The sequence below is a fragment of the Oncorhynchus mykiss genome, chromosome 18, assembly GCF_057628025.1.
Source record: "Oncorhynchus mykiss isolate SJ-2025 chromosome 18, ASM5762802v1, whole genome shotgun sequence".
Classification (NCBI taxonomy): domain Eukaryota; kingdom Metazoa; phylum Chordata; class Actinopteri; order Salmoniformes; family Salmonidae; genus Oncorhynchus; species Oncorhynchus mykiss.
In genome coordinates this window covers 43,132,848-43,154,235 of record NC_143039.1, presented here as the reverse complement: position 1 = coordinate 43,154,235, position 21,388 = coordinate 43,132,848, and the positions used below count along the sequence as shown (strand labels likewise).

General features: G+C 41.0%; 1 protein-coding gene across 1 annotated transcript; it reads left to right on the top strand.

Moving 5' to 3' along the window:
* The first annotated feature begins 1,571 nt into the window (after positions 1-1,571).
* Positions 1,572-20,584, top strand: LOC110496086 (uncharacterized). Its single transcript, XM_021571767.3, has 4 exons — positions 1,572-1,716; positions 3,274-3,329; positions 7,712-7,861; positions 7,967-20,584. Exons 3-4 carry the CDS (start codon positions 7,760-7,762, stop codon positions 16,502-16,504), a joined length of 8,640 nt encoding a protein of 2,879 aa, XP_021427442.3. The 5' UTR covers positions 1,572-1,716; positions 3,274-3,329; positions 7,712-7,759; the 3' UTR covers positions 16,505-20,584.
* Positions 20,585-21,388: the final 804 nt, after the last annotated feature.

Genomic DNA, 21,388 nt, shown 5'->3' with positions numbered 1-21,388 from the left:
GGTACATTGACTTCACTACGAAACCAAAGAGGCTTGTGGTTCCTACCACCTTCCATAGACTTACACAGTAATGATGACAACTTCCGGAGGACGTCCTCCAGCCTATCAGAACTCTTGCAGCATAAACTGACATGTTGTCTACCCAATCAAAGGATCAGAGAATGAATCTAGTACTGAAACCATGAGCTACAGCTAGCTAGCACTGCAGTGTATAAAATGTGGTGAGTAGTTGACTCAAAGAGAGAGAAAGACAATAGTTGAACAGTTTTGAACAAATTAATTTCTTCCAAAATTAAAGATAAGCAAGAGAGAGCTAGCTATATTTGGTTGTATTTAAAAAATATATATATCTTTCACCCAGCTAGCATATGCATCTAGCTAGTTTAGCATACTCAAACACCCGGCTAAAACAGAGAGGGATGCTATGTTAGTTTACAAGTCAAGGTAAGCTTTTGGTTTTATTAATTTATTGCCACTGGGGCCTGCCTGTGTAACTGCTAAACTGCTTGCTGCTGACTGTACACTGTACTGTTGCCATTGGCCTGGCTGGAAGAAGGTTCCGTGAATCTGGAGGTGCAGCGTGAGGTAATACAGTAGGGGGAGTGTGAGTGCTTCTCAAATGTAATGTTTTGTGCACTCTCCACACTCTCGTCCTCACAAGAACGTACTCAAGAGAATGTCCTTGGAGATGCATATGCATACTGAGAAAACACCCATTGACTCGTGACGAATGGGAGAGGGTCCATTCAGAGAGAAGTGGTAGGTATTTTTAAAAGTTCTCATTTGTACCGCCGAGAAGTGGGGTCCAGAAAACGCGGATCTGCAGCCTCTGCTTAAAAAAAACAAAACAGTAGCAGTTGTGGTGTTTATGTGTGCTTGTTCTCTAAGAGGGCAATGTGAATACACTTTTTCACAATGGCATGCAAGACTATGTTTTACATGAGTTAACAGAGAGGAAATGACTTAGTTGAAAGAAGTTAAGATTTTGAACTTAAATGATAGAGCAGACTGATAAAATGAAGCTTTACGCTTAATAATTAAAATATAAATATGTTATTTATTTCATATAGTGGTGGACACCAAATTGTATAATTTGATATGATATCGATAAGTGTTGTTTGCTCAGACAGTGAAGAGAGTAGTAGAGAAAGATGGGGGATCCTAAGAAGATCCCTGCTGTGAGTACGCTGAGGCCAATAGATAGTGACAGAAATAACAAGTGCTTCAGTAAAGTTTTTTTTTTTTTGGCATTCATGGCCATGGTTGTCATCTGTACTGCAGGAATGGGTGCAGGAATGACTGAGGATTCACTTAGGATACATGTTGTGGTGGCAGTTGCAGAGAAGTACGTGGGTATATGAGATTTTACTCCATAAGATTTAAGGTGTTTTGAAGGTGTCCCGTCCTCCCAGGCTGGTGTAGGATCAGATAGGGCCAAAGTAGTGGAATAGCTGTGAGGTTTTTAATGGGTGTAGGGTAAATTGGTAGGGCAAAGTGTAATGAATTCATTATACAGAATAGTAGGCTGATACACAGCCAATACAGTAGGTGGCGGCATGCACCTAACATTTGTTTGCGGACCGCCATAATACCAAAGAAGAAGAAGCCCGTCGAAATGGACGTCTTTGACAGTGTTGCTACAATTTGTCTCGACTTCGTGATTTTGCTGTAATTCTGCAAATCAGAGACTTCAGGAGTTCACTGGTCTATCTAATGGTACGTGCATCCATGCATACGAAACGGGGGGAGGGCTGTATGGTAACGGTATCCCTGCGTTAGCGCGTTGACGGGAAGTCTAGGTTCCCGTAGACTTTCAGTCATCGCTAGTTAGCATTAGCACGTTAAACTACTGCTAACTTCCTTCATACTGGACACAGATACATGACAATGGTATCCACGAGTTCATCTGACTCGGGGGAACTATATAAAGGGAATCATTGCCAAAATCCCGAAGTGTTAATGATGAGATAAAAGACGAGTTCAGGTAGCCAGGCTGGAGCTCTGCGAGACATTAACAGCGATGGGGGCAGACGTTTTGATCAAGAGATCTTCAGAAAATATGCTAATTCTCAGACACTAAATATGCAACTATGTATTTACAGTTATAAGCAAGGTGGATTCTTAAAGTTAGTGGTTTTATAAATTGATTATACTGTATTTAGAAAAAATACGTAATTTCAAGCCTTACTATTTAATATTTCTACTGTGTACTTGAGCTTGTGTCCTCAAAAGTGACTACACCTCAGCAATTTATAACTATTTTTTACCAGAAATGTGAGATTTTAACCTTTCTTGGTGTATGCAGCATTACTAGTTATTGTTTATAGCCCTCTCATGATAAATAATTACTTTTGGGGATTACGTAAATTACATTTTCAATTACATTTTGTTACTTTTAATTAAGAGGTTTTTAATCAGAGAAGTGTGCACTCACACAATCAATATGTACAATAATATGGACTGTTTGTTGTTGTCAGGAGCATGCATGTGTTTCATGGACTTTACCATTTAGGAATGTGCAAGGGTAAATTTGGTTCAAAATTATTAAATCCCACTTTTTTTTGCTGCATTATATGTAGCCTAGCCCAAAGGCCGGCAGATGGTGCTATTTAGTCGTTTCACCTTACTGTCCGAAGGGAATCTATGCAACGGGTTATACACACGTGGCCCTGTGGACTGGTTCGTCGTACATGAAACATTCTCCATTCCGGCTGCAAAGGTGTCAATTTCCTCCTTTATTGCGAGAAGGTGTAAAATAATGGGGAAAATATGCATACTTTCTTTATGAAACACAATTTTCCACCACCATACTACAGTGGCATGGCTATTGCTAGTCCCTGTCCACAGTAGTGTTTGGAAACTATCACTGGCAGTAGTGAAAATACAGACTACGGCAACCTGATTGGCTGAACGCGATACGCAACATCTGGGACTAGCATTAGCCACTGTAGCATGGTGGGTAAAAATGGTGTTTCATACATTTTTCTGCCTTCTCGCCATTCATTTGAGTTAACGAGGAAATTGACGCCTTTGCAGCCTGAATGGAGAATGTTTTATGTACGAACCGGTTCATGGAGATATGGGTGTATAGCCAGTTGCATAAATTCCCTTTGCACGGTAAAATGAAACTACTCAATAATGGCATCTGCCGGCTTTTGGGCTACATTACTGTACTAACGTCACATTATTTGATATATTATATCAGACATTCTACAACAAAAGTTACAGCATTTACAAATGTTATATAATAATGTATTTATTCTTATATTTAAGCAATAGCCAACCAAGGAGCAACCAGGATAACTGAAGGAGTCTGGATATGATCTGCAGTGAGTACATTTCATATTTTTATAAATGATGTAGCCTAGAAGGCTATTTTAATCATGATGCCATTGCCAATGTTCCATTTTCCCCCCATACAATAACACTGATATAAGTGCTACTCCTATACAATGCATTCGGAAAGTATTCAGACCCCAAGACTTTTGATTAAATATTTTTTTCCCCTCATCAATCTACACACAATACCCCATTATGACAAAGCAAAAACAGGTTTTTCAAAATGATTGTACATTTACTCAGTACTTTGTTGAAGCATCTTTGGCAGCGATTACAGTCTCAAGTCTTCTTGGGTATGACGCTACAAGCTGGACACACCTGTATTTGGGGACTTTCTCCCATTATTTTCTGCAGGTCCTCTCATGCTCTGTCAGGTTGGATGGGGAATGTCGCTGCACAGCTATTTTCAGGTCTCTCCAGAGATGTTCGATCAGGTTCAAGTCCGGGCTCTGGCTGGGTAGGGTTGCAAAGGGTGGGAAACTTTCAGGGAAATTTTCCATGGAATGTTTAGCCCAGGAATTTAGGGAATTTTGCTTAAATTCCTCAAACAATTTAGCTTATAACAGTGAACCTTTTTAGTGGGATACACATAAGGCAATTCTAGGTCCTGTGGCATATTTTGGTTTAACTATCCCCAATTCTATGGAATTGCAACCCTCTGCATGCACAGTGCATTCTTCCATCACATGTAAAGCTGATTCTCAAGATCTTGCTCACTAAGGAGATGTTATTGAGCCCACACTACTACACTGTCTGAGCCAAGGACTACATGCTTTCTGGTAAGTTCTGATTACAATACTGGGTGGGGTGAATATATTTTATATGACATGCATGCTTTTTTGTTAACTGGTAAATAGTAGCCTACAGCAACGTGTGTTTAAATCATTTCTAACTTGTTAACAATTTCTGCTAGCTAGTTTTTGCTACCATGTGGTTTTTAGCTTGCTTGAGCCTGCTATAACTGAGTGTTAATTCACCTGTTTCTATACATGTTTAATTTTAAAACATTTATCTTACAAAGGAATTGTTTAATCTAACTGCTTAGCCATTTATCTGTACATGGAATTGTATTTTTTTAGTTTTTTACTCATTTTTTTCAAATCTTTACAGGAAAATGCTACGGGCACAATCTGATGTGTGGAGGCATTTCACTGCAGCTAATGTAGAAGGAAAAGCTGTGTACATTTGCAAATACTGTGCCAAATGATATGTGAAGAATGCAATAAAGATGCAGAATCATCTGGCCAAGTGCATAAAGTTCCCTCAGCGCTCACAACAAGCAACCTCTCACAAAAGTCCCTCTACTTCTATTTGAGGTGAAAATTATGAATCAGGCACCTTATCGATGGCAACAGCTCATGGTCCTCCTGGAATCAGAAGTTTTTTTGACTCAATGGAGGAACATAGTCAGAGATGCTGATGAATGTCTTGCTCGAGCTGTGTATGCAACTAGTTCACCTCGGATGCTCATAGGCAATGTGTATTGGAAGAGATTTCTGAATGTTCTTCTCCCAGCATACATCCCTCCAATCAGACATGCCTTTTCTACTAATTTGCTGGATGCAGAGTTCATCAGAGTTCAAGTGAAGGTCAAGCAAATCATAGAGAAAGCAGACTGTATTGCAATCATCTCTGATGGGTGGTTGAATGTTCGAGGGCAAAGAATAATTAACTACATCTCCACCCCTCAACCAGTATTCTACAAGAGCACAGACACAAGGGACAACAGACACCAGTCTCTACATTGCAGATGAGCTGAAGGCAGTCATCAATGACCTTGGACCACAGAAGGTATTTGCACTGGTGACAGACTGCTGCGAACATGAAGTCTGCTTGGTCTAAAGTGGAGGAGTCCTACCCTCACAACACCCATTGTCTGTGCTGCTCATGCAATGAATCTGCTCCTCAAGGACATCATGGCACTGAAAAAAATGTATACACTCTACAAGAGAGCCAATGAAATGGCTAGGTATGTGAAGGGTCATCAAGTTATAGCACCAGTCTACCTCACCAAGCAAAGTGAGAAGAATGAGAGCACCACATTGAAGCTGCCCAGCAACACCTGTTGGGGTGGTGTTATCACGTTTGACAGTCTCCTGGAGGAGAAAGAGTCTCTCCAAGAAATGGCCATATCCCAGTCTGCCGATATGGACAGCCCCATCAAGAGGATCCTCCTGGATGATGTATTTTGGGAGAGAGTGGTAAGCAGCCTGAAACTCCTGAAACCAATAGCAGTAGCCATTCCACGGATTGAGGGAGACAATTCCTTCCTGTCTGATGTTCAGACTCTGCTTGTAGATGTAAGAGAATAAATCCGTACTGCCCTGCCCACTTAACTGTTGCTCCAAGCAGAGGAAACTGCAGTTCTGAAATACATCAAAAAGCGTGAAGACTTGAAGCCGATACACACAGCAGAGTACATGTTGGACCCCAAGCATGTTGGCAAGAGCATCCTGTCTGGTGCAGAGATCAACAAGGCCTATGGTGTCATCCCTACCGTGTCTCACCACCTTGTTCTGGATGAGGGCAAGGTTGGTGAAGTTCACTTCCAAGCAAGGGCTTTGGGGTGTAGAAGCGATATGGCAGTCGTGCCAACATATCTCATCAGCTACCTGGTGGAAGGGACTTTGGCAATCTGAGGCTCTTTCTGCTGTTGCCTCCATTATCCTCCAAATCCTACCAACATCAGCTGCCTCAGAGCGCAACTGGTCCTTGTTTGGGAACACACACACCAAAGCACACAACAGGCTGACCAATACAAGGGGTTTGGTGGCCATCTGGAAAAATTTGAGTCTGTTTGAGCCTGACAATGAGCCATCCTCAACAAGGTTGGAAAGTGACAGTGAAGATGAGGCCTCAGACTCTGATGTTTAAGAGGTGGACATTGAGGATGTCCAGGGAGAAGACATGGAAGCCTGAGAGGATGACAACCAAAGCTTTAGTGTAGAAACTATCATTTTACAGATGTATGTTGAAAACATTTTTGGGAGATGCAATAGATCTTTGGGGATCATTCAATATTCCCTTTCTTTTGTTGTTCAGTGAAATCATCCCATGTGAAGAGTCAACTCATTTAATTAAAGTTCAATTTTAAAACTTTTTTTTAATATATATTGGAAGAATTTAATAATTTGCAATTATGTCTTATGATAAGGTAAAAGGTTTATGTTTCCATATGATATGGTAAACATATCCAATATATTAAAAAAAAAACATCTACATTGTATTATTATTTAGCATATATTTCCCACGGAAAGTTTCCACCTCTGAATGTTGGAAGTTGAACTTTCACCCCAGTCTGAGGACCTGAGCGCTCTGGAGCAGGCTTTCATCAAGGATCTCTCTGTACTTTGCTCCGTTCATCTTCCCTTGATGCTGACTAGTCTCCCAGTCCCTGCCACTGAAAAACATCCCCACAGCATGACGCTGCCACCACCATGCTTCACCATAGGGATGGTGCCAGGTTTCCTCCAGATTTGACGCTTGGCATTCAGGCCAGAGAGTTCAATCATGGTTTCATCAGACCAGAGAATCTTGTTTCTCATGGTCTGAGTCCTTTAGGTGCCTTTTGGTAAACTCTAAGTGGGCTGTCATGTGCCTTTTACTGAGGAGTGGCTTCCTTCTGGCCACTCTACCATAAAGGCCTGATTGGTGGAGTGCTGCAGAGATGTTTGTTCTTCTGGAAGGTTCTCCCATCTCCACAGAGGAACTCTAGAGCTATATCAGAGTGACCATCGGGTTCTTGGTCACCTCCCTGACCAAGGCCCTTCTCCCCCGATTGCTCAGTTTGGACGGGCGGCCAGCTCTAGGAAGAGTCTTGGTGGTTCCAAACTTCTTCCGTTTAAGAAAGATGGAGTGTTCTTCGGGACCTTGAATGCTGCAGACATTATTTGGTACCCTTCCCCAGATCCGTGCCTCGGCACAATCCTGTCTCGGAGCTCTACGGACAATTTCATTGACCCCATGGCATGGTTTTTGTTCGGACACGCACTGTCAACTGTGGGACCTTATACAGACAGGTGTTTGCCCTTCCAAATCATGTCCAATCAATTGAATTTAACACCGGTGGACTCAAGTTGTAGAAAGATCTCAAGGATGATCAATTGAAACAGGATGCACCTAGGCTCAATTTTGAGTTTCATAGCAAAGGGCCTGAATACTTATGTAAATAAGTTTCCACTTTGTCATTATGGGGTATTTGTGTAGATTGATTTGGACTTTTTTTTAAATATTTGAAATCAATTTTAGATTAAGTCTGTAATGTAACAATGTGGAAAATGTCTGAATACTTTCCGAATGCCCTGTAAGTGGTTGTGTTTCTCTGTTTGGAAAATAGTGGACAATGTATGTTATATTTGTTTGTCATATGAAGGTTGCAGATGAACTTATTGACCAAGTTCTCCTGGAAGCCTTTGACAACATGGAGGAAAGTTGGGACAGCATAGAGGAAGCAGGAGACTACAAAACAGATGCAGCGAGACATTTACCAAGCTGTTCATGTCAGCAAATCACTGAACACAAGGTGGGCCATACAAACAGAAATGTATTCCAATTGATGTTTTTGAGACCTTATTCCAACCTCCATAACAATCACTTATTTGTTTTCATTCAAATGTTTTGTCAAAAGGGAACAGAAGTGGGAGAAGAGATCCTGACTGACAAGACATATAAGAGCATGACAGCATTTAAGGTGAAGAATGATGAAGGCTCTGCTCCTTTTTCGGACATCCACAGTCATTCAAAGATCATGGCTCAAGATCTTCAACGAAAGGCGACAGAGAGGAGGGCAACAGAAGTCACCCACGATAAGTGTCCTTCTTTCTCAGAAAGATCATGCCCTGTGGGCCTAACAAATGTTCAGGAAATATGTATTTTGTCTTCTGGATTTGATGTAAAAAAGATCAGAGGGAGAGATTCTGCTGCAGTGGAGGTTGGCACTATAGTTTCTTCCCCCCCCTTTTCAAGCAGTCTGTCAAAAAACATAAAGGGAAATGTCACACTTTCACCCACAGAGAAGATTGCTGTGACTCAAGGGCTATCAGCCTCTTCTCTAAGTGACCACGCACGATATTCAAGAGAGGTAGTGGATGAGAAGACCTATGCTGATGTTTCCCATCAAACGTTACCACTTGCAGATACCAAGAAAGGAAAAGAGAAAATGTCCTTTAATACCCTTTTGCCTGTGATGGAAAAGCAAAAAGCTGGTCGGCCATATAAGAAGAAAACTCTAGTGAAAATGGCTAAACTTTTAGCAATTGGCCAAGAACGGTATTCCGATGCCACAGAAATACACGGGGTGACCCACCATAAGGATACTCTAACACCCTCACGCAAACAAACAAAAGAGAAGAAAAAGAAAAATGAAATGTTTCCCCCAACTACCTCAAGTGACACATGGTTTGGATGCAATTCAACATCTGATTCTTCAAACCACCTTACTATTGCACATTCAGATGACATAATTTCTGCATCTCCAATAGCTGGACCAAGTATTTCTATGGAATTGAACCAACCCTCCAGGATACAGAAAACTTCAAAGACCACACAAAAAGAAGAATTCAAAATAACAGAAGTGTCGGCGCTGAAATTGACCACTGTCACAAAGGGTCAATATTCTCCTATAGAACAAGCTCTGACACACAACACCTTGGTGCCATCTGATAATGCATTGAAAGTACAAAAGAGAACTGGAAGAAATAAAACGATGATATCCAAAGGAGGAAATAGAAGAACTCAGGCATTCAAAAGAAACAGAATGAATCCGAGCAGCCTCTTCACCCCCCAGTCACAGAGTAGCAATGCTACACCCCAAGAAAAAAATAATTTGGGACTCTCTCAAGATGAGACTCCACTGCAGTCATCAGATATAAAAATGGAGCCCAAATACTTGTCAGACACTTCTGTCTTGGATGTAACGAACAATGTGAAGGAACACCAAAAAAGAGAACCTCCCACCAAAAATTTTACAGAAGGGAGTATTAAAAGTCCTGGTATAATGTCAAAATGCTTTGACTTGTCTATCACTCAAAAAGATCCGGGGGCACGAAGTGACATGAAGAGGGAAATCAAAGATAATGTAACTGCTAACATATCAGCTGTAGGAAACCAGGGGGAAATGACTCCAAGAACTCAAGAGCTCTCAAGACTAAAGAGTATTGAGGATGTGCTCAAATTGAAGCGGAAAGCTGGTCGACCATTCAAGAAAAATAGGTTGTTTAAAATGGATAAGCTGGTAGCGATAGCACAGGAAGGCAGAACTAATGATCCAGAGAATAGTGGCATGCCTAAAGAGTGTGTTCCAACATTCCCTGCATATCACCCCCTAAAGTCAAAAGTAAAGAAGGAAAAGACTGACACACAAACCTTGGCATCAAATTCACCTACAAGCCCCTCAAGAAGATCCAACAGAACATGTAAAACTACCCCAAAAACTGTTCAAAAGATGCAAGTCCTCACACACACGCTCGCCCAATCAGTTTTATCAGTTCCATCCAATCTCATTGAACTCAAATCAGAGGACACAACTCTTATCTCCTCAACGGTCTCTCCAATTCTTTTATGTAGTGCAGAGATTTTCCCTCAACAGGAAAGCCACAGATGCGTAAAACCCCCGAAGAAAAACACAAAAGTTAACAAACACATGACCACTGCAGTCCAACATCCTCCAATATTTGCAGTAGTTTCCAAGGCCCTTGCTGAGATTGTCTCTACAGGGAATGGTAAAGAAGCAAAGAAAGACATTGGATCCAAAAGAAAATACAAACGGGTGCCTGGAACTCGTGGTGTATCAGAATTGCTGTGTACAAATGGAATTCCTCAGGGAGATATACATACCCAAACTAATAGGGATGAGGTGTATTCCAAGACTTCAGCCCCAACTGTGCCACAATCCCAGAACACACGGAAGCGTGAGGTTAAAAATAAAAAAGGTACAGAAAAGGCAGCTGTCCTATTATCTGATGAAACTGTCCTTCCTGTTTCAGATTGCCAGTTGCAGGTGCAAAGTCACAGTGCATCTCAGGAAACGCCTTTACTGCCATCAAAGATTAAGACACAATCTGACACATTATACCTGACACCTAGAACGGTTAGGAAGAAAAATCCAAAGACGTGTAAGGAAATAAAAAAAACTTCACCGAAAGTTGAGAAAGCACAGGTGCCATCTCTGGATCCTTCCCTTGGAGTGGAACATAGATGTCATGATGTGCCACATGTGGATCAAATGAGACAAGTGGAAGCAGTGATAGAGTCCGTAATTGAGGATCTCCACAAACCACTGAAACATGTGAGTCATAGAAAAAATATCAAAGAAAAGGCTAGCAATGTTCTTGCATTAACTCTGAATCCTTCACTTGGAGTGGAACATAGAACTCCTGATGTGCCACAAGTGGATCATATAAGACAAATGGAAGCAGTGATAGAGTCCGTGATGGAGGATCTCCACAAAAAAGACGCCAGTAATGTTGCTCCATTAAAACCAACCACCTTTTCTGCCTCGGATAACCTGTTGGAACAGCATAACCATAGTACATTACCTCAATCTTATTTTATGTCATCCGGAGAGACAAAATCAGGCTTGAAACATGCAATACCCAAAACGTCAACAAAAAATAAGTCAAAAACATTAATGAAAGACAAACTTACCTGCAAAAGCTATTCAAAAAATCCTAAGAAAGCAGCTATGCAAACTTCAGTTCCTACATCTGACACAATGCATGTGTCAACAGTTAAGAAGAATTCCAATATTTGTAAAGAAAGAAAAAGATCTTCACAAAAAGCTGAAAAGGCACAGGTGTCATCTCTGGATCCTTCCCTTGGAGTGGAACATAAAAGTCCTGAAATGGATCAAGGGAGAGAAGAGGAAGCATTGATTGACTCAGTGAATGAGAATCTCCACAAACTGCTTAAACATAAGGATCATCAAAAAAAGTTACAAGAAGAGGCCAGCAATGTTTCTACATCAACTCTGGATCCATCCCTTGTAGTGGAACATAGATGTCCTGATCGAATAAGACAAGTGGAAGCAGTGATAGACTCCCTGATTGAGGATCTCCACAAACCACTTAAACCTAATGGACAACAAAAAAAGTTTAAAGAAGAGACCAGTAATATTTCTGCATTGGACCAAACAGAATTTCTCTCCTCGGATAACCTGTTCGAACAGCATAACCATTGTACGTTACCTCAATATTATTTTCTGACAAAATCAGGCTTGAAACATGCCAAACACAAAATGTCAACAAAAATGAAGTCAAAAGCATGCAGTAAAGGGAAACTATTTAAAAATGCTAAGAAAGCTGCTGTAATAACTTCAGATCCTTCTATTGGAGCAGAAAATGGATGTCTTGAAATGCCTTCCCTCTTTACCCAAGCAGAGAAAGGAGGAAAGGGAGATGTAAAAAACAAATGTGTAGGAAAGCATGAAAAGGAAGCAGTGATATCAGTGACCGGTGATCATTTGGAAACAGCGGCCCACAAACCACATCAACGTAAGGGGCCAAGAAAGAAGCTAAAAGAAGAGGACAGCAGTGTTTCCAAACCAGAACAAGTAGAATCTACTACTTCAGATAGCCAGCTAAAACAGCATGACCACAATGATTCACAACAAGTTTCTTTGCTAGTATCGGCGGCAAAGACAGAATCAGGAATAGAGCATATCATGCCAGAAATGGAAATGACAAATAAGCCAAAAACATGCAGGAAAAGGAAAATACTGTCCAAGCAAAGCTCAAAGATCACTGAAACTCCAACCCCACCAAGTTCAAAACCATCTCTTGGAGTGGAATATAGATATTCTGAAATGGCTACCCCTTTCACACATGTGGACCAGGTTCAGAATATTCTTGATACTCCTAAAGGCTCCAAAGCGAGTAATGGAAATACTGGATCAAACCATCCAATATCCAATGTCAGACATTCCAGACGGACCTCCAAATCTAATTCACATATCACAACTGACTTGATGCAAGATCAAGCAATTTTATCAGTTCCATCACATCTCACTAATCAACCTACCAGTCCTGTATCAACAACCGTGTCCTCAACTGCAGCACAAGGACAGATTACTGAATTAGTGAGTTCTCTTTGTACAGATAAAAGGCCGCATAAAATAGGGAGGCCTCCTAAGAAGAAAAAGTCTCAGAGACCAAAAAGAACAGGTATTGATAAGAATATCACAGATGACGACAAAGTGTGTGTTAAATTCTTATCAGCATTTGTAAAAGAGGAACTAATTGAGGAAGAGAAAAGTCTAGAAAATAGGGGAAAAGAAAAGAACGGCAAAGGGAAGAAAGGCAAAATTCTCCAAACAGACAATGTGAAGGTGAAAGATGGCAATGCATTAGCAGATGACAAATTAGTTTTACAAGTCCCTATAGATGAAGCAGGGGACTCCATATCTATTGTGATAGACCCAATCAGTGCTGTAATTCCCAAACATAAAAAGGGTGGTCGTATTGCCAAGGGTAAAAGAGTGCAAAAAATTGCATCCACCCCCAACATCCCCAGTGACCAGCAATGCATGAATATGTCCCCAGAAGAAATGTCTCTGTGTCTCAGCAATATATCAGAAAAACACAGAAAACGAAAAGTTGACCGCAGCAGTGCTGATTTTGTTAATGCAGATATAAATGTTCTAAATCTTAAAGATCTTAGTGATAGATCTGAAATACCGGACTCATCCTTACTAGGGACTCAGAGGGTGAAGAACAAGGGTAAGATCAAATCCAAGGCAATTACAGAAGAACAGACAGTGGCCACATCAGTGGTAAAAGAGATGGTGTGGCTAGATTTACAGACCACCATAGCAGCACTGAAAAAGAAACGAGGTCGGCCATTCAAGAAAAGTACCGTGATGAGAATGGCAAAACAGCGGTCATGTGAACAGCAGAAGTCAAACACTAGCAGAAAACTTTCCGTGAACAAGACACAGAGCTGCAAATCAATGGGAACTTCTAAGGGAGGGAAAATGCACAAATTCAACCCAATGTCAACAACTTCAAGAAGGCACACTAGAGCATCCGTGGCAATGAAGAATGAAGACCTTGTTCTTAAACAACAGCAAGGCGACATATGGGAGATCACTGATGTGTCCAGCAACGTTTTCTTCCCAATTGTGACTAATTCCCGCAGTATTTCAGTGCAAGAAATCGAAACTTCTGAAACTATTTTCTCTGTTGATGCAGGGGCGACACAAGGAATCCAGCAAGTTGAGTCTACCCCATTATTAACAACCCCTCTCGCAAAATTACTTCATAAAGTGACTGGCGTGAAGAAGAGACGCAGGAGAAATAAAACTGGATGGGCTACAAAAGTGAAATCCAAACGACCTCTCTCCAAAGTGAACTGCGGCGGTACGCTTGATGTGTTTGTTCAGTCTTCCATTGACAACACTGGACTCTCATTCAACTCTAGCCTCTGTAATTCGTTAACAGAAAATGACACATTGGAAAGTGTTGAACAAGAGAAAGAATGTAGAGCGCATGTGAAAGCAGTAACGAACTACAATCGAGTTTGTGTGGAGAAGCAGATCAACTGTGGCGATCAGCCCCTAACAGCTCGTGCTAAATTGCAGCATTCAAGTGTACTCCTACACAATTTTAAGACAAGGAAACCTATGTCATGCCATTTCTGCAGTCGCTCATTCCGTCACATAACCGCATACACAATTCACAAGCGCATTCACACAGGTGAGAAGCCTTACAGTTGCCAGAAGTGCGGCAAGAGCTTTGCTCATCTCGCCAAACTCAAATCACACTCAAACATCCACAAACAACATGGGCCCATTCAATGCCCATGTTGCATCACTCAGTCTCCAAATAAAGATGACTTGATTGATCATTTCAAGATCCACATGAAGGGTACCAAGAGGTTCAGCTTGATTACTAAAACAAGAAGAGACAAAGAAATCCAGATTCACCCGTACACTGATTACATAGAGTCCCCAGTCACTCTTAACGGCAGGAAATTCCTTAGATGCTCCACTTGTTTAAAATATTTTTTCAGTAAGGCCACATTGAAGCTGCACCTACAAACACACAGTGGAGTGAGGCGTTTCACCTGCAAAGTCTGTGGCAAGATGTTTATCACGTTCTCAAGTTTCAATGCACATGAAAAAACACACTGGCCTGTTAAACCGTATGCTTGCTCTGTGTGTGGAAAAGGCTTTGTTCTGCTTAGGGAGCTCAAAACCCACTCTCATATGCACTCAGGAGAGATGCCTTTCTTCTGTAACCACTGTGGTCAGGCCTTTAGCGACTTCTCATCCTTGCGCACACATCAAGTCTCCAAAGTGTGTTTTGAGGCTAGAGATGAAGGGGATGGAAACAAGGTTGACATTGAGGGGTTCCTGGTGGAGCAAAGGGCTGATGGGCAGATTAATACCCCGATGTACTTTAAATGTCAGATTTGCAAACAACTTAATCGTCGCTGGTGTCAGTACATTCTTCATCTGCAAACGCACACTAATAACAAGCCAAACCTTTGTGAGATCTGTGGACAACGGTATGAGGTTCCTGAATTACGTGTTCATTGTAAAGTGTGCTGCAAATCAAGTGGAGAGGAGAGGGCATGCAATTCGTCCTTGTCAGAGGTCTGGCATGAACCCCAATCTCTGCAAAATCCGATGCATGTGACTGAAATTGATTTTCTGTACAATGATAATCAGGAAATGTTATCTACTGATGACCAACATCCTAAATGCAAGGAGCCTGAGCCCCTGCCACCTCTGGAAACTATGGAGGAGTATTCCTCTGATGTGCTTCCACAAAACCCCAAACCTGCTTGCCAGATCCCAGGTAATGGGTTAGAGATAAATCGACCTTCTCCCTCAAACGCCACGTGTGCAAGTTCTGCCATATTGTCCCCCTCTGTAATGAGTTGTAATTCAGTACGTGTGGTTCAACAGCCTTCAGGTTTTCACTCTCGTTTTCAGACCCATGCTCCTTGTGACAGATATCCCCGTGGACAATGTGGAAAATCCTTTAACCGGTGGAATAAGCTCTGGTTGCATCGGGGACGACACAGAGAAAAACGCTGTAGCTTCTCATGCACTCAGTGCAATTTAGAGTTTCGCTTCTTAGGCTCCTATAGGGAGCACATGCAGGAACATGCAGCGCAGAGACCCTATGTTTGTCCGTTATGTCCCAAAACCTATATCACGGAAGAAGACTTAAATACCCATCTGTGCGAAAATCACCAGCCGTGTGAAAGCCTGAAATGTGACACGTGTGAAAAGGGTTTCACCAGTTTCAGAAATTTGGAGAGACATCGTCTGTTACACAGAGCTGCTAGCTCGCACTATTGTCTCCCTTGCAAGCTCCCATTTCCTAGTTACCTAGCCTTAAAGAATCACTTGAAGGCTCACAAAGCCCGCCCTGTTATCCCTCTCCCTGAAGGGCCATTGGAACCACTTCGATTTCCCTATCACTGTAGAAAATGTAATGCAAGATTTACAACCACAGACTTGCTCCAAGCCCATCAGGTTTGCCATCTTATAGGGGGGAAGAAAACATATAGCAGTTCAGCAAATGTAGTTTCTGCTTCCCTGACCTCCAAGCTCTCAAACAAACCAAGAGCGAGAGTCACCCCTCTATCCCCTACGACAGTACCTAGTCTTCTTCTGTCAAAGAAAAGGAACATGTATAGGTATCCTCACCCTGATCGTCTCTATGTTGTCCCTAAAATATCCTCACAGCCACCGGTCATTGTTTCGGACACAGAAGAAGAGCCCCAAGAGATTCTAAACTTTAGCTTATCCTCAGTCCACGACTCGCCCTGTAACACTGTGTCCCTTGAACATGAAGGGCGAACCAGCCCTAGCAATAATTGTTGTGAGGCAAACAACTCGGATCTACCTCAGTGCTCATGCCCCTCATGTGTCCTTATTTATGAACCTACTCAATGTATGCCAAAAACAGACACCCCACACATGCCGACTCATGAACCACCATGTCCCTTGGATAACGGTCATCAGAATGTACCACCTCAAAGATGGAAAAAGTCTAAGGGTAATGATGATGCTTTCTTTAGAGCCTCAACAACATTTGTGATATCAAGGGGCAAAAAACAGCGGATTGGCTTTGAGTGTGCTGATTGTTGGGTAAGATTTAGTGACGTCTCAGAGCTACATGAGCATTACTTACATCATGCCAGGGGGGTGAAGTGAAAATCGATTAAAAAAAATTCCACTAATGGACATTTGCATCGGAAAGTATTCAGACCGATTTACTTTTTCCAAATTTTGTTACGTTACAGCCTTATTCTAAAATGTATTTTTGCAAATGTATAAAAAAATATATGAAATATCACATTTACAAGTATTCAGACCTTTTACTCGTACTTTGTTGAAGCACCTTTGGCAGTGGTTACAGCCTTGAGTCTTCTTGGGTATGACACTACAAGCTTGGCACACCTGTATTTGGGGAGTTTCTCCCATTTTTCTTTGCAGATCCTCTCATACTCTGTCAGGTTGGATGGGGAGCGTCGCTGCACAGCTATTTTCAGGTCTCTCCAGAGATGTTCTATCGGGTTCAAGTCTGGGCTCTGGCTGGGTCACTCAAGGATATTCAGAGACTTGTCCCAAAGCCACTCCTGTGTTGTCTTGGCTGTGTGCTTAGGGCCGTCCTGTTGGGGTGAAGGTTCTTCCAATATAAGGTCCTGAGCGTTCTGGATCAGGTTTTCATCAAGGATCTCACTGTACTTTGCTCCGATCATCTTTCCCTTGATCCTGACTAGTCTCCCAGTCCCTTCCGCTGAAAAACAACCCCACAGCATGACGCTGCCACCGCCATGATTCACCATATGGATGGTGCCAGATTTCCTCCAGATGTGATTCTTGTCATTCAGGCCAAAGAGTTCAATCATGGTTTCATCAGACAAGAGAAGCTTGATTCTCATGGTTGGAGTCCTTTAGGTGCCTTTTGGCAAACTCCAAATGGTCTGTCATGTGCCTTTTACTGAGGAGTGGCTTCCGTTTGGCCACTCTAACATAAAGGCCTGATTGGTGGAGTGCTGCAGAGATGTTTGTTCTTCTGGAAGGTTCTCCCATCTCCACAGAGGAACTCTTGAGCTCTGTCAGAGTGACCATCGGGTTCTTGGTCACCTCCCTGATCAAGGCCCTTCTCCCCTGATTGCTCAGTTTGGCCGGGTGGCCAGCTCTAGGAAAAGTCTTGGTGGTTCCAAACTTCTTCCATTTAAGAATGATGGAGGCCACTGTGTTCTTCGGGAACTTCAATGCTGCAGACATTTTTTGGTGTCCTTTCCCAGATCTGTGCCTCGACACAATCCTGTCTCGGAGCTCTACGAACAATTTCTTTGACCTCTTGGCTTGGTTTTCCCTCGGACAAGCATTGTCAACTATGGGACCTAATATAGACAGGTGTGTGCCTTTCCAAATAATGTCCAATCAATTGAATTTACTACAGGTGGACTCCAAGTTGTAGAAAGATCTCAAAGATGAGCAATTGAAACAGAATGCACCTGAGCTCAATTTTGAGTCTCATAGCAAAGGGTCTGAATACTTATGAAAATATTTCTGTTTTTTTATTACATTTGCAAACATTTCTAAAAACCTGTTTCGCTTTGTCATTATGGGGTATTGTTTGTACATTGATGAGGAAAATGTTTTGTTTAATCCATTTTAAAATAAATGTGGAAAAAACCAACGACTGAATACTTTCCGAATGGACTGTATATCATTGCTTTTGATGAGTACTAAATAAGTTTCCGAGTTAACCATGGTTGTCTTCATAGCTATAGCAATGGTTAAATTAATAATTCACTCCAAACCACTATTTCCTATGATTTTCATTATTAAATAACGCCGATATGTATTTTCGTCGTTATGTTAAGGTAGGAAGCAACTTGAAAATTGTTGCGGAAATACTTTGGAGCTTAAGTCAACTACACTTCTCTCCAGACAGGAGGGCTGGCTAGCTTGCTAGAAAATATAGCTATACACAATATTACTAAAGTCAATATCAGCATGTGAAGTAGCTAGTTTAGCTGTAAAATCTCAAACACTGCACTATCAATTTTAGAGTTACAATCTCACCATGTTCAACCTGGTAGAGATTTTGTCTTTCTCAAAACAGTGAGTGAGGTTGTGAATGCAACACAATGGACCTGTGCTGCTAAGGTCCATTGGTACGTAGTTGGAGGAAAGGATATTGATCTGACGGTGCACTGTGTACTTGAACGCAAGTCTAAGAAGTGGTAGATATCCTAGTGTTTACCTGTGGCGGCAGGTAGCCTAATAGTTAGAGCGTTGGGCCAGTAACTGAAAGGTTGCTGGATCAAATCCCTGAGCTGACAAGATAAATATGTGTTGTTCTGCCCCTGAACAAGGCAGTTAACCCACTGTTCCCCGGTAGGCCGTCATTGTAAATAAGAATTTGTTCTTAACTGACTTGACTAGTTAAATAAAGTTAAAAAAAATAAAATAAAGATATGTTCTATGTGCGGAATTTCTATACTTCACGTTCTTAATTTTTGTTTTTGGTCTTTTACTTTTTTTTTTTTTTTTACACCAGCTTCAAACAGCTGAAAATACAATACCTTTTTGTTACTAAAAAGCGGTTTGGATGGTACAATACAATTTTCTACACTTGCTTGTTTTGTCACAAACTTCAATTATGCGAAATCTAAAACACATTTCAACCAGGAAATAGCAAAGCAATTTCTGCATATTGGATATTTTTTAAAGGCGTTATGAAATATGATAGTCTTTTTGGAAATAGGGATTAACAAACCATCACCAAATTGACAGGAGTTTCACTCCTGGAGTGGATTATCCATTTAACATTTGTTTATTTTTATTTTTTATATATTCATATTTACACTGATTGTACAAAACATTAAGAACACCTTCCTAATATTGAATTGCCCCCCCCCCCCCCCCCCCCCAACCTGTGAAAAACACCCAGCAGCTCCTAGCACCTACTACCATACCCTGTTCAATAACCTGTTCAAAGGCACTTCAATCTTTTGTCTTGCCCATTCACCGTCTGAATGGCACACATACACAATCCATGTCTCAATTGTATCAAGGCTTAAAATTTCTTCTTTAACCTGTCTCTTCCCCTTCATCTACACTGACTGAAATGGTTTTAACAAGTGACATCAATAAGGGATACAACTGGTCAGTCTGTCATGGAAAGAGTAGGTGTTCTTAATGTTTTGTACACTACTGCAAGAATGTGCCTTTTGAATAGATTACAAACTTGTCATACTTTAAACAGTTATTCATATCCAGTGGTGGAAAAAGTACCCAATTGTCATACTTGAGTAAAATGATAGATACCTTAATAGAAAGTTACTCAAGTGAAAGTCACCCAGGAAAATACTAAGTATTTGGTTCTAAATATACTTAAGTATCAAAAGTAAAAGTGTACATCATTTCAAATTCCTTATATTAAGCAAAGCAGACTGTACCACTTTCTTGTTTTAAAAATGTAGGATAGCCAGGGGCACTTTCCAACACTGACATTATTTACAAACGATGCATTTGTATTAGTTAGCTTGCCAGATCAGAGGCAGAGGGATGACCACGTGTTCTCTTGATAACTGTGTGAATTGGACCATTTTCCTGTCCTGCTAAGCATTCAAAATGTGATTAGTACTTTTGGGTGTCAGGGTAAAAGTAAGTAAAAGTTGTCAAAAATATAAATCGTAAAGTACAGACCACATAAAAATACTTTAAAGTACTACTTAAGTACTTTACACCACTGTTCAAATCTGTCCTGCTGCTGTTGGCAAAGTTTTCTTCTATTTTTGTAAGAGCTTTATGTACACAGACACCATGAGTGTCTCTCTTTTTATTATGTTTAACATGGGATATATTGCACATTTGATAACGCACACTAATTGCATCCTTTGGGGAAACGGTTAGATCTGCTTTCCAAACAGTCAATAGTTTGGTAATGGTGATTACTTAAACATCTTTGATTTCTGGAAGGTGGTTTGGCACGTTATAGAAAGTCGGTCATTTTTAAATGTCAAAGATTTCATTGGACATTCAGTAAGCATTACTCATTGAATATTTAGGCACTGTGTGCACGTACAACATGAGTATGAAAATGTTTGAAATGTAATTGTAACACAAACGTGATGAAAAATATTAGTTATTGATTCTGTGCTGGTAAGTTTTCATTCTTAAGATGTCACTGTCTCATTATCAATGCAAAATGTGTTTTGCTTTTTACTTTTGATTTACAGTAGTCTGACAATAAAAGTTGACATTACATCAGGAGTATCTTGACTGACTTTTGTGCCGAGTTTCTCCACAGTAAGCACGTTTCCTAGCACGTCTCCAAGCACGTTTCCATTTATGCAAGGAAAGTCCTGCCATATAAAAAAGAATCACGACAGGTGTGGTGGAAACAAGACGTTTGGTCGTTTGACATGGTGGGATCTTTTTGTGTCGGTACAATGTATTATGCAATGATAAACTATGTTGTACTACTCTTACGACGTGGAAAAGCATTGTTTTTAGGCAGATTAAATAATTGGTGAACTTCATGGTGGTTAAGTGATGGACGGTGATGTGCTTGATGCAAATGTCAAATATATATTACCAGTTTATTTAAATAGTGGTAACCTGACGATCGATGCTTGGCTGCCAATTATCAAAGGAAATGTTGCTGTTATGTATGTCTTATCATATTACCTACCAAAGTTATTATAGTAAACTTTTTTGATAACGGCTCCTCCACTAGCGCCATGTTGCCTCCATACACAATGCTATCCGCAGTGGTACAATTATTTTCAGCCATATTCCCTTAATAGGCTGTCACAATAATATATATTTCGATATGCAACCATGAACATAGATCAACAATCGCTCCAATGCGCTGTGCTCCTTCAACAGTGTCACTATATCATTCATCTTCACACTTCAATGAATTAGGCAGCAGAGATTGGAAATCGGATTCTATGCATTCAGCCCTTGTTCGTTGTTATAGGCAAAACTAATGATTCCAATAATCCGACATGCTGCATGCAATGATCCATCAGTCCAATTTCCAACGAGAGTTAAGTTCTTACTGTTGTA